This window comes from Montipora capricornis, chromosome 12 (genome assembly GCF_036669925.1).
Source record: "Montipora capricornis isolate CH-2021 chromosome 12, ASM3666992v2, whole genome shotgun sequence".
Taxonomy (NCBI): domain Eukaryota; kingdom Metazoa; phylum Cnidaria; class Anthozoa; order Scleractinia; family Acroporidae; genus Montipora; species Montipora capricornis.
In genome coordinates this window covers 14,186,061-14,201,060 of record NC_090894.1, presented here as the reverse complement: position 1 = coordinate 14,201,060, position 15,000 = coordinate 14,186,061, and the positions used below count along the sequence as shown (strand labels likewise).

Below are 15,000 nucleotides of genomic sequence, written 5' to 3'. Positions count from 1 at the left end.
GATAAGACATAGAATGTCCATAGGTGAGTCCAACATGTACACAAGTCACGAAACGTCCAAAACTACAAAGCACGCTTAGACGGCTAATAATACAACAACCACAAGTGTGCCCTCTGAGCATCTGAAAGCTTTGTAATACTAAACGTCACTGAAGTCAAGCCCTGTTTCGCGGGGTTAGTGTTAGGATGGGAGACCAAAACAATAAACCCCTCATAAAAAACAGAAACATCTGACCGAAAATAATATTAACGCTAACAAATGCGAACTCAGCAAGGTACAGATTCTGTTAGCTTGCTTTATGCAAAACAAATATTGATGAAAAAGCAAATAACTATTGATACACAGTTTTCAGAAAGAGCAGAAGGAAGTTTCCCGGACGGTCGATCGAGAATAAAATATTTACGACATGAAAACAACATTAATTTTGAACCGTGAATACAGAATATAAAAAGGTAATATCAGCGACAAACATTTTGGGAGATTTTTGCTACGTTCAAATAAATTGCAAAATCGAAAGTGACATGGCCGGAATTCAGCGGGCGCCGTGATTAAGTTACCGCGGCATGTTTACTCGCCAAACAGTGAAGTATCTGTGGCAAATGATGGCAAGATACCGGGTTTATGTAAGTTTCTTTTTCTGTCAAGTGTTATAAAGGTTGACATGAAATGAGCGAAGTCAAAACAAAGATCACAATCGCCCAACTCTTGTTTATGCAAAGTCAAAATTTACTCTCCAAGACGCGCACGACGTTACTTATCACCAGGTAATTCCATCATTTTGGAAATAGCAGCTACTTTATTATTCATCTGCGTCACAAGTTTTCACTGATTTTGGGGCTCATGTTGTTGAAACTCAAGCACGCTTCCAACAGGCCTGTGAACCCTTCCTGCTTACAGAGCAATACTGAAAAACTTCTCCCATATCACATTTGAACCTTAAGCTCGAAAATTCAATACACAACATGATATTATAATTCACAAAGGCAGAAAATACCACAGAATCCTTTTCCAGCGAAATATTTATTAAAACAAACAACATATTTGCTCTTAGAGGCGAAAACCTCTTCCTATTTCATTGCGTGTGTGAAGACAAGAAACTCAATCGTGTCAAACTACCATGTACTTCAGGTAAATACAGCTCACTTTGATTTCGTCTCGACGGGCGATAGATTGTTGTCGAAGTCCAGTGCTCGTCGCTTTTGAGATTCCTGCCTATTTTATCCAACTGACTTTCTATTATTGAGCTCCATAAGGGTATATTTTGTTTAAGGATCCACTAAAACGCCATTCGCGTTACATGACTTTCGACGCCATCGCTGGCTAAGTTAATGATTCTACTGTGTCCACCAGAGAAATCTACGCAGTTCCACTACCCTCTCGATCCTAAGAAAATACTCGCAGAAGGCTCTACCACAAAGACACCACTTACCAGGGAAGTGACAGGCAAGACTTTTACCCACACGGAAAAAAAAAAAACAAAAAAAGAAAAAAAAGAAAACAAACAAACTAAACGCAGACCTCGACTGGGTTTGCCCATAGGCAACCCAGTAATGAAGATGAAACTGAATATATGGCAGACGCGTGACCTTTCTCTTTATGGCCGAACGCTCTTAGCGAAAACAATAGGAGTATCTAAGTTGATATACACTGCTTCGATGCTTACGGTCCCTGAAAATATTATTCAAAAAACGCAAGCTGAACTCTTTGCTTTCCTGTGGAGAAATAAGAAAGACAAAATTAAGAGAAAAGTGATTTATCAACCTCTTGTAGATGGAGGTTTAAATTTTATTAATTTCAGAACTATGTCAAAGTCCCTTCGTCTGAGCTGGATTGGCAGACTGCTAGATGGCAGCGACGCTAACTGGAAGGCAATCCCAAATTACTATTTTAATAGACATGGTTGCCTAACCTTTTTACTAAATTGTAACTACGATACAAAATGCATCGATTCAAGCTTGCCCCTGTTCTATAAAGAAATGCTAGAATACTTTCAGGAGCTTGTTAATATGTATAACCTTGACCAGCGACGGAAATTTGTCTTGTGGAATAATAGGGAAATAAAGATTGAGGGGAAAACATTGTTTTGGAAAACATGGTTTGAAAAAGGAATCTTTTTGGTGCAAGATTTGCTTAATGAAGACGGACAGTTCTTGTCTCTCCAAGAATTTCAGGATAAATTTGACTTAGAAATTAACTTTCTTCAATATTTTCAAATGATTGCTGCTATTCCCAGCGAGATTAAATGAAGTGCATATAAAACGCAAATTACGCCTGATGATCTCTTCAAAATGGAGGATATACTTCAGTTAACTAAAAACCTTTCGCTCTCCTTGGCCAAAATGAGGTGCAAACATTATTACAAACTTTTTAATGAAAACTGTACCATTGTGCCTACTGGTGTGAAAGCTTGGGAACAACTCTTCCCTGATTCGTTTGGTCCCTGGAAAGCTAACTTTCAAAAGATATATAAAATAACTAAAGATAATAAACTAAGGCAATTCTTATTTAAGCTCCTGCATAGGATAACTGTTACTAAGCGAGAACTGAAAAGATTTAAAATTACAGTCGATGATCAATGCTCTCTATGCTCAAGTCAAGATTCTATACTTCATACATTTTTGGACTGTTCTACTACGTCCTCATTTTACAACGATATTGTGAAAGGGTTCAATAATCTGAGCAACTTAAAACTTACTCCCCCGAATGAACAGATTCTATTCCATATAAAGGAGGAAAAATGCAAACTGATGAACGCCCAAAAACTCAGACTAGATATTCTCCTTCTTTACACCAAATATTATTTATACACTTGTAAATCACTTTCTAAGACGCCCAACTTTGTAGAACTACAGAGGAAAATTGAATGGCAATGGAAACTTGAAAACTGCTCTTCTGTTTGATACTAACCCCCCCCCCCCCCCCGTCTTAATTGTTGTTATGTATATATATATATATATATATATATATATATATATATATATATATATTTTTTTTTTTTTTTTTTTTTTAAGAGGAAAAAAGGACGCAACTACATTTCCCGACAAGCCTGTTTCGTGAATCGCTTCACTCTTCAGGGGTTTAATATTTGGTGTAAAGAAGGAGAATATCTAGTCTGAGTTTTTGGGCGTTCATCAGTTTGCATTTTTCCTCCTTTATATGGAATAGAATCTGTTCATTCGGGGGAGTAAGTTTTAAGTTGCTCAGATTATTGAACCATTTCACAATATCGTTGTTTTAACGACTGAACTGTTGAAATTGGAAAGCTGGCAGTTAAATACGGAAATTTGAATGGTTGCTATAGTAAATGCGTTACATTTTAGCAGTTGCTAGGTAACAAAACATGATATAAGGGGATTCTATGTCGGTATTTTACATTTACGTTACTCTAAAGTTCCGGAGTACATATCGGTTTCTGTGGGGGCATGAACTTGCTAATTCGTTTCTTCTGCCCAAAAAATCGAGCTCGAGGACCGAATTGAAGTCTCAGCATCAAGGGACCCCTTCATCACACTAAAAGACCACAAACCCGATTTCACCAACAACCCGACCTGCAGACTCATCAATCCAAGCAAATCCGAAATTGGCATCATCAGCAAAAAAATCCTTGACCGCATAAACAAAGAGGTCATCCATGCAACCAAAGTGAACCTGTGGAAAAGCACTAACAACGCCATAGAATGGTTCAAGGCAATCTCAGAAAAGGAAAAGCACGCATTTATCACCTTTGACGTGTGCGATTTCTACCCATCCATATCTTTCAAAGACCTGTTACTAAAAGCATTAGATTATGCCTCCAAATTCAGTACAATCACCCAACAAGACCGCCACATCATCATCCACGCCAAAAAATCGCTCCTTTACCACCAAAACTCTCCATGGACCAAGAAGAACACAAACGACATGTTTGACGTTACAATGGGCTCATACGACGGAGCAGAAACGTGCGAATTGATAGAAACTTACATGCTCTCCCTGATCGCATCTAAATTCAAAGATGAAGTTGGATTGTACCGTGACGATGGTCTTGCAGTCTGCAAAGCCACCCCAAAAGAAATTGAAAAAACCAAAAAAGAAGTCAACAATGTGTTCAAATCAAATGGCCTAAAGATCACAATCGATGCCAACAAAAAAATCGTCCACTTCCTTGACGTAACCTTCGACCTTACAGATGGACGCTACAAACCATACATGAAGCCCAACAACAAACTATCGTACGTCCACCGGCAAAGCAACCACCCCCCAGCATTACTGAAAAACATACCACTCAACATCAACAAAAGACTAACTAACATTTCATCCAGCAAAGAAGTATTCGACGAATCAATTGGCCCTTATCAACACGCACTCAAAGAAAGTGGATATGACCACAAACTAACATACAATCCAGAACCCGCTCCGAAAAACAAAAGAAAGAGGAAAAGGGACATTACGTGGTACAATCCCCCTTTCGATTCAAGCGTTAAAACCAACCTTGGTAGAAAATTCCTACATATCGTCGAAAAATGCTTCCAGAACAACCACCCGCTCTACAAGATTTTCAACAGACACACACTCAAGCTAAGCTACTCATGTATGCCAAACATGAAATCCATCATATCGTCACACAACAAACACGTTCTTTCAGATGCAAATACACCAGCACCGCAACCTGACACCTGCAATTGTAGAAAAAAGCCTGAATGCCCACTCGAAGGAAAATGCCTTCAAACTAACGTAATTTATCAAGCAACAGTCACCACCGAGACAACAACTGAAACCTACGTTGGACTAGCCACAAACTTCAAGGAACGCTACAGGAATCACAGAACATCGTTTCGACATTCAAACAGAAGAAATGAGACAGAGCTTTCCAAACATGTCTGGCACTTACAAGATGCAAAGAAGCCGTTTCAAATTAAATGGAAAATTCTTAAAAAATGTAGACCCTACAGCAATATTAGCAAGAAATGTAGTCTTTGTCTGAATGAAAAATTCATAATCATGTGTAGGAAAGAACTGTGTAGCCTTAACAGAAGAAACGAATTAGCAAGTTCATGCCCCCACAGAAACCGATATGTACTCCGGAACTTTAGAGTAACGTAAATGTAAAATACCGACATAGAATCCCCTTATATCATGTTTTGTTACCTAGCAACTGCTAAAATGTAACGCATTTACTATAGCAACCATTCAAATTTCCGTATTTAACTGCCAGCTTTCCAATTTCAACAGTTCAGTCGTTAAAATTGCCTGATGAGTGTGGTGCTTGTACCATACGAAACAGTTCTGTAGCATTAAACGATGGTTACTCGTGAAACCTAAATTTGTGTAAAGTCATATATATATATATATATATATATATGGCGTATATCGCTATCCCTAGCCTTTCATAACTCCCGCATGATGCAAAATACGTTTTCTTCCATGTCACGTCTTGTAAAGGTGCAGGAAATTTACAATTCAGTTTTGTAAAAAAACGGTCCGACTGCTATATCTTTCCAACTATTGATGCCAGTGTCCTGAATATTTTGTTGGCTTGTGCTAGACGTATAAGTATTATTTCTTGGCAGAAATCACTATCCCTAGCCTTTCATAGCTGCTGCATAATGCAAAAAACCGTTTTCTTCCATGTCACGTCTTGTAAAGGTGCAGGAAATTTACAATTCAGTTTTGTAAAAAAACGGTCCGACTGCTATATCTTTCCAACGATTAATGCCAGTGTCCTGAATATTTTGTTGGCTTGTGCTAGACGTATAAGTATTATTTCTTAGTAGAAATCGCTATCCCTAGCCTTTCATAACTCCCGCATGATGCAAAAAAAACGTTTTCTTCCATGTCACGTCTTGTAAAGGTGCAGGAAATTTACAATTCAGTTTTGTAAAAAAACGGTCCGACTGCTATATCTTTCCAACTATTGATGCCAGTGTCCTGAATATTTTGTTGGCTTGTGCTAGACGTATAAGTATTATTTCTTGGCAGAAATCACTATCCCTAGCCTTTCATAGCTGCTGCATAATGCAAAAAACCGTTTTCTTACGTGTCACGTCTTGTAAAGGTGCAGGAAATTTACAATTCACTTTTGTAATAAAACGGTCCGATTGCTATATCTTTCCAACGATTAATGCCAGTGTCCTGAATATTTTGTTGGCTTGTGCTAGACGTATAAGTATTATTTCTTAGTAGAAATCGCTATCCCTAGCCTTTCATAACTCCCGCATGATGCAAAAAAAACGTTTTCTTCCATGTCACGTCTTGTAAAGGTGCAGGAAATTTACAATTCAGTTTTGTAAAAAAACGGTCCGATTGCTATATCTTTCCAACGATTAATGTCAGTGTCCTGAATATTTTGTTGGCTTGTGCTAGACGTATAAGTATTATTTCTTGGCAGAAATCGCTATCCCTAGCCTTTCATAACTCCCGCGGTCGGACCGTTTTTTTACAAAACTGAATTGTAAATTTCCTGCACCTTTATAAGACGTGACATTTAAGGAAACAGTTTTTCCAATTTCGGCACTTATGAAAGGCTTGGGAAAGTGATTTCTATCATAAAATAATAGTTATATGACTAACACAAGACAACAAAAATATTCAAGACACTAACATTAAGCGTTGGAAAGTTATAGCGGTCGGACCGTTTTTTTACAAAACTGAATTGTAAATTTCCCGCACCTTTACAAGGCGTGACATGTAGGAAAAGGGTTTTTTGCCTTATGCAGCAATTATGAAAGGCTAGGGATAGCAATTTCTGCCAAGAAATAATTCTTATCCGGCTAGCACAAGGCGACAAAATATTCATGACACTGGCATTAATCGTTGGAAAGTTATAGCGGTCGGACCGTTTTTTTACAAAACTGAATTGTAAATTTCCTGCACCTTTACAAGGCGCGACATGTAAGAGAAGGGTTTTTTGCCTTATGCGGCACTTATGAAAGGCTAGGGTTAGCGATTTCTGCCAAGAAATAATTCTTATCCGGCTAGCACAAGGTGACAAAATATTCATGACACTGGCATTAATCGTTGGAAAGTTATAGCGGTCGGACCGTTTTTTTACAAAACTGAATTGTAAATTTCCTGCACCTTTACAAGGCGCGACATGTAAGAGAAGGGTTTTTTGCCTTATGCGGCACTTATGAAAGGCTAGGGTTAGCGATTTCTGCCAAGAAATAATTCTTATCCGGCTAGCACAAGGCAACAAAATATTCAGGACACTGGCATTAATCGTCGGACCGTTTTTTTACAAAACTGAATTGTAAATTTCCTGCACCTTTACAATACGTGACATGTAAGGAAACACTTTTTCGATTTTCGGCACTTATGAAAGGCTTGGGAACGTGATTTTTACTAATAAATAATACTTATGCGGGTAGCACAAGCCAACAAAAAAAGCCAGGGCACTGGCATAAATCGTTGGAAAGTTATAGCGCTTGGACTGTGTGTTTACAAAACTGAATTATAACTTTCTTGCACGCGGTCACAAACTGTGACCTGAACCAAATATTGTCTCGAATTTATACGCTGAAATTAAACTGATTGTGATGTCGACAATAAAGATTATGTGTATGGCTAACATAGGCTACATAAAATCACATCACCACTGTATTTCAGTGGGAAGAGCTCCAAGCTTTCTCCATCGGTTTTCAGAAAGATAAATTATGAATGCACTGATCGGCACTCTAAAGCAACGAATGGTTTACACTACTTGATGTAATGTATTAACAGTAACCGTTGTAAAAGCCGGTTTGCTTAATTATTTACGGCTTCTGTACTTCCTTTTTTCTACACACAGATATTTCTGTTCAAAAGGAGCTTTTCTTACAAATATATAATTGTAAAAGTGCAGCATTTTTACGTAAAGAAGCAGCTTTTTTACAAAAATATATTTTTGTAAAAAAGCTGCTTTTTTACAATTATATAATTGTAAAAAAGCAGCATTTTTACGTAAAGAAGCAGCTTTTTTACAAAAATATATTTTTGTAAAAAAGCTGCTTTTTTACAATTATATAATTGTAAAAAAGCAGCAATTTTACGTAAAGAAGCAGCTTTTTTACAAAAATATATTTTTGTAAAAAAGCTGCTTTTTTACAATTATATAATTGTAAAAAAGCAGCTTTTTTACATAAAAAAGCTGCTTTTTTACAAAAATATATTTCTGTAAAAAAGCAGCTTTTTTACAAATATATAATTGTAAAAAAGCAGCTTTTTTACACGGACCGTTTTTTTACACAACATATATATATATATATATATATATATATACTCGTAACTAGTAACCAGGGGGACGCGGGTTCGATTCCCACTCACGGCAATATGTTTTTCATTCAATGGTTCTGCTAGTAGTTCGCTGTCGCTATTTGTCCACTCAAATTACTTAATATTTCTAGCAAAGCGTTGTGTATCCTTTGGATCCTACTAGCTTGGGACTACATCGTTGGATTTCCAGCCTTGTTAATTCAAAAAATATATATATATATATTGGGTGGAGAGCCTCATAATAGGTGTTCACTATTGGCATAATGCTTCGCTCACTGCTTGCAGTTTGAGCACTCTTGTGACTCCACAATGCAATCCAACAATGTACCGTACATCCTGTGCCCAAGTTCAGGAGTTGCCATAAAGCCATTATGGTGACAACCGGGAGGGCACATTGTATACATATTGTATATATATAAAATAATGATCAATGGTAGCAGAATTTCAGTTCATCGTTTTATTGCTACAACGCTGTTTCGTATGGTCGAAGAATGACCACACTCATCAGGCAATTTATTCGTTATTGTCTGATGAGTGTGGTCATTCTTCGACCATACGAAACAGCGTTGTAACAATAAAACGATGAACTGAAATTCTGCTACCATTGATCATTATTATCACTGCTCCTCTCAGAGTTGAGCGCTCTGTAAATTTATTCTATTCAAGTTCAAGAAGTTATTATATATATATATATATATATATATATATGTACTTTAGTGCGTGCGACTTGTATAGGATGCTGTTCGTTGTTAGTTGATTTTATTCTTTATGTACATTGTTATATTGTTGTGTTGCAATTAAAAAAAAAAAATAATACTGTTTACGTGTATGGCAAAATAAAAAATTAACGAATGTTGTACTATGTTGTTGTCTAGACAGAAACATGACTCAAGTGCGTCCAGCGGACGTGGCTCGTACAGCTGTGCAGGTTCTTGAAGGAGCGTGGTTTATTGGAGAAACAGTAAACAAATGGCTGTCCTCCGGTAGGGGACAACATAATCTCAACGTAGGCACGCCAAAAGATGGAGATATTCTCTTACACTCAGAGCAAAAGAGTGTAGGTTATGGGATGGGGTATGTCTACCACGTTTATCGATACAGCGGGGACATCACGATCACCGGTGTAGTGGCCAAAGATGACCGGGAAGATGATACAGGCGGCGACCCTGAGATCATTAGTGGTGGTCCCGGTTATAAACATGTCAGCGTGAAGGTTACTTCAAGATTGGGAAGAGGCATCGACCATACAGTTCTCGTCTATGGCAAAAAAGACGATAATGATCAAGACAGTAACATGGCTGAAGTGATTCCAGGGAATGGTCCAGTTCTGCAGCTTGCCAAATGGGCTGGAGAAGCGTGGAGAACAATAAAAGGTAACGGACAACATAATCTCGTAGTAGGCAAGCCACAAGCTGGAGATATCCTGTTACACGCAGAGCAAAAGTGTCAAGGTCGTGGGTTTAATCGTGCCTCCCACGTTTATCAACACAGCGGGGACAACACGATCACCGCTGTAGTGGCCAAAGATAACTGGGAAGATGATACAGGCGGCAACCCTGAGATCATTAGTGGTGGGCCCGGTTATAAACATGTCAGGGTGAAGGTTACTTCAAGATCTGAAGGAGGCTTCAACCACACCGTTTACGTCTTTGGCAAAAAACAAAAACTCAAGAGGTGTAATTTGTTGTAATCTGTACACTTAATTCTCTTTCTTCTAGCTTCAGCTCATGTATCATTTGGGAAATGTAAAGTTTATGTTGTAGCCACTCAAACAAGAAATGAGTGACACATAAGAAATTGACATGCAGTGATTCTAGAGTTAGTAAAATTTACAGGAAAAGATTGGGGCGAAAAGTTTACCGAGAAACCTTCTGAACTTTTTCTTGTAAAGTTATTTGCTCTGTATCAACTAAAATATGTATATCACCGAGGAAATCAATGAAACGGACCATAAGGACGTACTATGTGGCATCCTTTGTCATCAGCTCACGAAACATTTTTTAAGCTCGTTCGTTATCAAAGCCGGGAGACCTGCATCGGGGCAGGTCGGCTCATCCTTGGGGCTGATCGGCCCATTCTCGACTTAAAAACCTGTGAAACTCACAGATGACGTTTACAGGAAACAAATCAGCTTAAAGCAAAAATAATCAATAAGCTTACCCTAACACGAGCTAATGAAACAAAGTGTCAAAGGCTTTTAAATCGAGGATGACGGGGTACCAGTGTTAGATTAAAAAGAAAAAGGGTAAATACATAACATGAGGACCGACTAGAAGCCAGAGGGTGGTATTCGGTACAGTAAAGATCACATGTTGAGCTCAAGAAACCAACCCTTAGATCCGGCGACCAATTAATTTTTAACTTTGTCGGCCGTGGCAAGGTCTTTGTGGATGAAGCTCCTGGTTTTGAGTTGATTGATTCCGTCGAGCACTCTTACTCATACCTTCGCGTCTATCTTGCTTTCGGGCGCTGAAGTTTTGAGTCACCTTGCAGAGTAAAAAGTTCATTAGTTCAACGAGAGTGTTAAATCTCTTTGCTTGAAAAGTTATCGTTACTATTATTTCTTGAAGTAGATGTTTATGAAAGCCTTTCCTCATGTTCCTCTGAGTAGGGCCGAGTTTTTTCATTGTCTTTTTTGCATAAAATCACTCCTTTCATGGCTTCAGTATCCCAAATCTTTGAAAATCTGTTCCTGGTATCTACTACCAGTATTTGGCTGGTTTGTACTAGTTCTTTGTTGTAAAACTTCAGAGACTCAGTTCTGCAAAGCCTGAATTCCGCCCAAGTGGTTTCGCCAGTAGAATGGAAACTGAGCTGTAAGACTGACAAACCTTTTGCATTAGTTCAGAGTTATCATAAGCCAGTTCCTCCAACGTGCAAACGCCAAGAAGCGAAACCACAAGTCTTCTACTAGAGTTAAATATAGTTTCGCGTTTCCTAACGGAACATTGTTTCTGAAGGTGAATGTTGTAGCATCCGAAACGTCAAGCTATTAATATGCGTTTTACTTTGTTTGTTACTGCTGTTTGTGTTTTGTTTTTTATCAACCTTAAATAGCCAAAGAACAAGAATATCTACAATGAATGAATGAAATACGGAGGGTCTGCTTTTGCAAATCAATAATGTATCATTTGCCGTTTTCATTTACCAACTGCCTAGGGGACTGTTTGTTGGGTCTCCATATACCAATTTTTAAGAAATCGACTACCTTTGGCCCTCGAGGATAGAATTAAACTTGATGGCCGAAGTTTAGAATGGGTATTGTGCGAAATACTGAATTTACCCGGCAGTCTTCAACGGGGAATCATCCATAAGTTGGACAACAAATCATGTTCAAACAACTCGTTAAAGGAATCGATGAGCTTGGTAAGTACATAGATGGTAAGCAAACAGTGGAAAGACTTTCTAAACATTTCTATGAGTAAATTATGAGTCGATATCATTTTGGTTAGCAGGCGATCGATAAGGGAATAGCGTTTTTACCAATGAGAAAGACCGCAAGATTACAATGATTCGATTTTTTTAATGTCCAAAAGACGTAAGCTACATATAAATATCAATCTTTTTAGGAATATATGCTATCCACAAATAAAAACAAGAATATTCTCCACAATGAGCTACAATTACTTCTGCACTATACCCTATTGCACCTCCTCTTGAAGACGAGTAGAAATAAGACCGAGTCTCAGATTAGAGCCTAGAACATTCTTGAACATTCGAAGTCAGATTCACTTTACGTTTTGAAGGAATTCACTTAAAAAACTCACGCAGGACGATTGTCTCCGAGTCTTTCAGTGTCTTTTTTTCGGAAATAGTTCTGTTCGGAAGTAACCCAAGGGAATTATCTAGAAAATCGTTAATAAAAAGTATGGTAATTTAAAACACACAAATATCGCCGACAGCGTTCGTAGTCTCTTTTGCTCAGGAATCTAAGCTATCGGCTTTAAATATTTGCCACCGAAAGCATGAATTCGGACACTTAAAAACTACTACTATACCACAAACGAAATAATTGTACAATTCGTGAATAAAATGTACTGCAGTCAAGAGAATCTACTAAAGACAAAATCGTCCAATTTTCTTGTTCCACGTCTTATCAAAACATGCCTCTTTTCCATGCCAAGCCGTCAATTGACTTTTCAAATAAAAGAACTGTTCATCAGACCACATCTCACTCACAACCTGGACCCGAGTATCCCAGAGTGGATTGAGCTGGCAGTCCTCTTGACCAGCGGCTTGACCGTCCTTTTTCATTGTCACTTGTCCATGTATGGTCACCTTGCCCGTGGTTGGCTCGTTTTCTTTGATAGTGAACGTTTCGGTGTTCGTTTCGTCGTAGACTGTGTTTGTATCCTTGAGCACAACACATCCGTTGTCTAAAACAACAGAGAGCTTGTAGTCATTACTGAGCTGGCACATCTCTAAATTCCTGTAAAAATAAAATAATCAGTCATTGGCAAAAGCTCAACGAGATTATTTACGTCACTAAAGGAAATAATCGTGTTGAACGAGCGGCACTCTTCTTTGAAGATCGTCTTCAAAGCAATACCATATAATTGGATGAATATTTGACGCGAAATGTCATTGAGACCCCATCCACACGTAGCCTGCATGACAGGCGCTTTACGCTTCGCGCTCGTGTCGCGCTCCGCGCGAAATATCGCGTTCGCCTCGCTTGGCTCATAAAGCGCCTGTCATGCAGGCTATCCACACGTATGCGGATATTTTCGAAAATGGGGACTTTTTCTTCCGTTTCTGCTTCTCGTGCACACAAATACGGCGCTTTCGGTCACCGACAACGAAGATTTTTGAAAACGCTCTAGATTTTTTAAAACGGAGGATCATCATGTTCTCGCGGACGAGTGAAAACGGAGGTTTTCGAAAACGATAACATCAGAGAGCACATGCGCGCGCACGCTCCATAGTTGGAGGTTAGTGTTTTCGAATCGTTTTCGCGTATTCGTGTGGACGGAAAAAATACGATTAAAAAACGCTACGTGTCGACGCAGATTTTTTCATATGCAGAGAAAGATGAAAGAGAGATACGTGTGGCCGCGGTGTAAAAAAGCTTTTTCAGTCCTTTGTTTTATGTTGAACCCGACGTGAAACATGTTCGTACTTGGTTAGAAGTTCTTGTAATTGGGTAATTTGCGTGAAAATTCGAAAACTGAGATGGCGACATTCAAGTGAATTCTCGGTCACTTTGGGGTCCCCAAAACAAGAAAAGGGAGCCATGTTGGTGTTCGAAACAAGTCCTTCGGGAATTGAGGTCAATTCTCGACAACGTTTCCTTTCGTTTCGGTGAAAACCAAGCATACAGAGCATATGGAGCCGGTAAGAGAATATCGGAAATTTGAGAACTCAATCGCTTCATAAGCCGATGAACATTCAAAAAGGAAAAAAAAAACAGAATTAAGCCCAGACAAAAATAGACTTAACACTTAATCGCAAATAAGATTTGTAAGCCTACAGTTCTCGTTGACATTTTAATCGGATATAGCTGCATTAGTATGGCGGTTGGACGTCCCTATCAGAAGTATGTTTTGTTGTAGGGAGAGAAAGGCGTTGTTCAGGTATTTTGGTGAAACTCATGCCTGTAACGTAGAATTGCGAAAATGTACACCTTATGGGTCAATTTATGTCAGAGTGGAACGTGCTGTCATGGGAAAGGCAGAAGAAAATAACCTTCGACAGCATGAACCCAACTTGTCATATGGCACAATGATTCGCTTTCTTATATCATATTTTTTTGCGACAATGTTGTAAATGGGCTCCATATGACCTTGTCAATCATAAAAAAATGGTCGTGTTACACAAAACAGATGCCAGAAATGGGAAGAGCGTGATGAAATTAGTGAGAATGTCAATTTTGAGGCCACTGACGTTTATTAAGTGCGTGATTTTAGAGCAGTTTGAAAGTTTGAAAATTTAAGAGAATTGTCTGCTGGATGGCAAAGCTTGTTTGCCATTAAATCTCATTAAACTTTTCAAGCATTAAAATCGCTGTAAAATCTCTCACATAAACGTCAGTGGTCTTTAAATTGACATCCGCGTACATCTTCTAGCATCCACTTTGTACTACGACCATTTCATTTTCATTTTATCTTTCCAAAGAAACTAGTTCACTAGGCACTTGGGCCTGATTCTCCAAATGGCCTCTCAACGCTAACAACTCATAGACAGGGCATTGGGTCATTTGACCTCCCTACAATAGCACAGAGGAGGGTTGTAGAATTATTGCTTTCTATCCCAACCCATAAAGCCACCGGAGATGATGGCATTAGTGCCAAATTGCTCAGAATCGCTGCATCTGCAATATCACCATCGCTGTCAAAGCTACTGATGAACCTCCGCCTGTCTACCAAGACCTTCCCAGCTGCATGGAAGGTTGCAAAAATTACCCCTGTTTTAAAAGGAAATGGCAGTAGGAATGATAAGAACAACTACAGACCGATTTCTGTGCTTCCTATTCTCTCTAAAATATTAGAGAAACACATATGTGAATACTTGTGCAATTTCAGTAAGGAGAACAATCTGTTTCATCATCTCCAGTCTGGGTTCAGAAAATCCCATTCAACTGAAACCGCACTTATTCGTTTGGTTGACCAGTTGCTATTTAACCTCGACAATGATAAAGTCACTGGGCTTGTTTTTATAGACTATAAGAAGGCTTTTGATTTGATTGATCACCAATTATTATTATCGAAATTGAAGGCGCTTGGAGTGAACGAGACTTCTCTTCCCCAGTGTTCCGCGACTATTTGAGCGGAA

General features: G+C 38.6%; 1 protein-coding gene across 1 annotated transcript in view; it reads left to right on the top strand.

The window, feature by feature from the left end:
• The window catches only part of LOC138027309 (uncharacterized), a 21,221-nt gene extending 8,567 nt beyond the window's left edge, over positions 1-12,654 (top strand). The window contains exon 2 of the mRNA XM_068874892.1: positions 9,105-12,654. Coding sequence (XP_068730993.1) covers positions 9,105-9,919 — 815 coding nt within the window. The 3' untranslated portion in view covers positions 9,920-12,654. The remainder of the gene's footprint in view (positions 1-9,104) is intronic.
• The last annotated feature ends 2,346 nt before the right edge of the window (positions 12,655-15,000 follow it).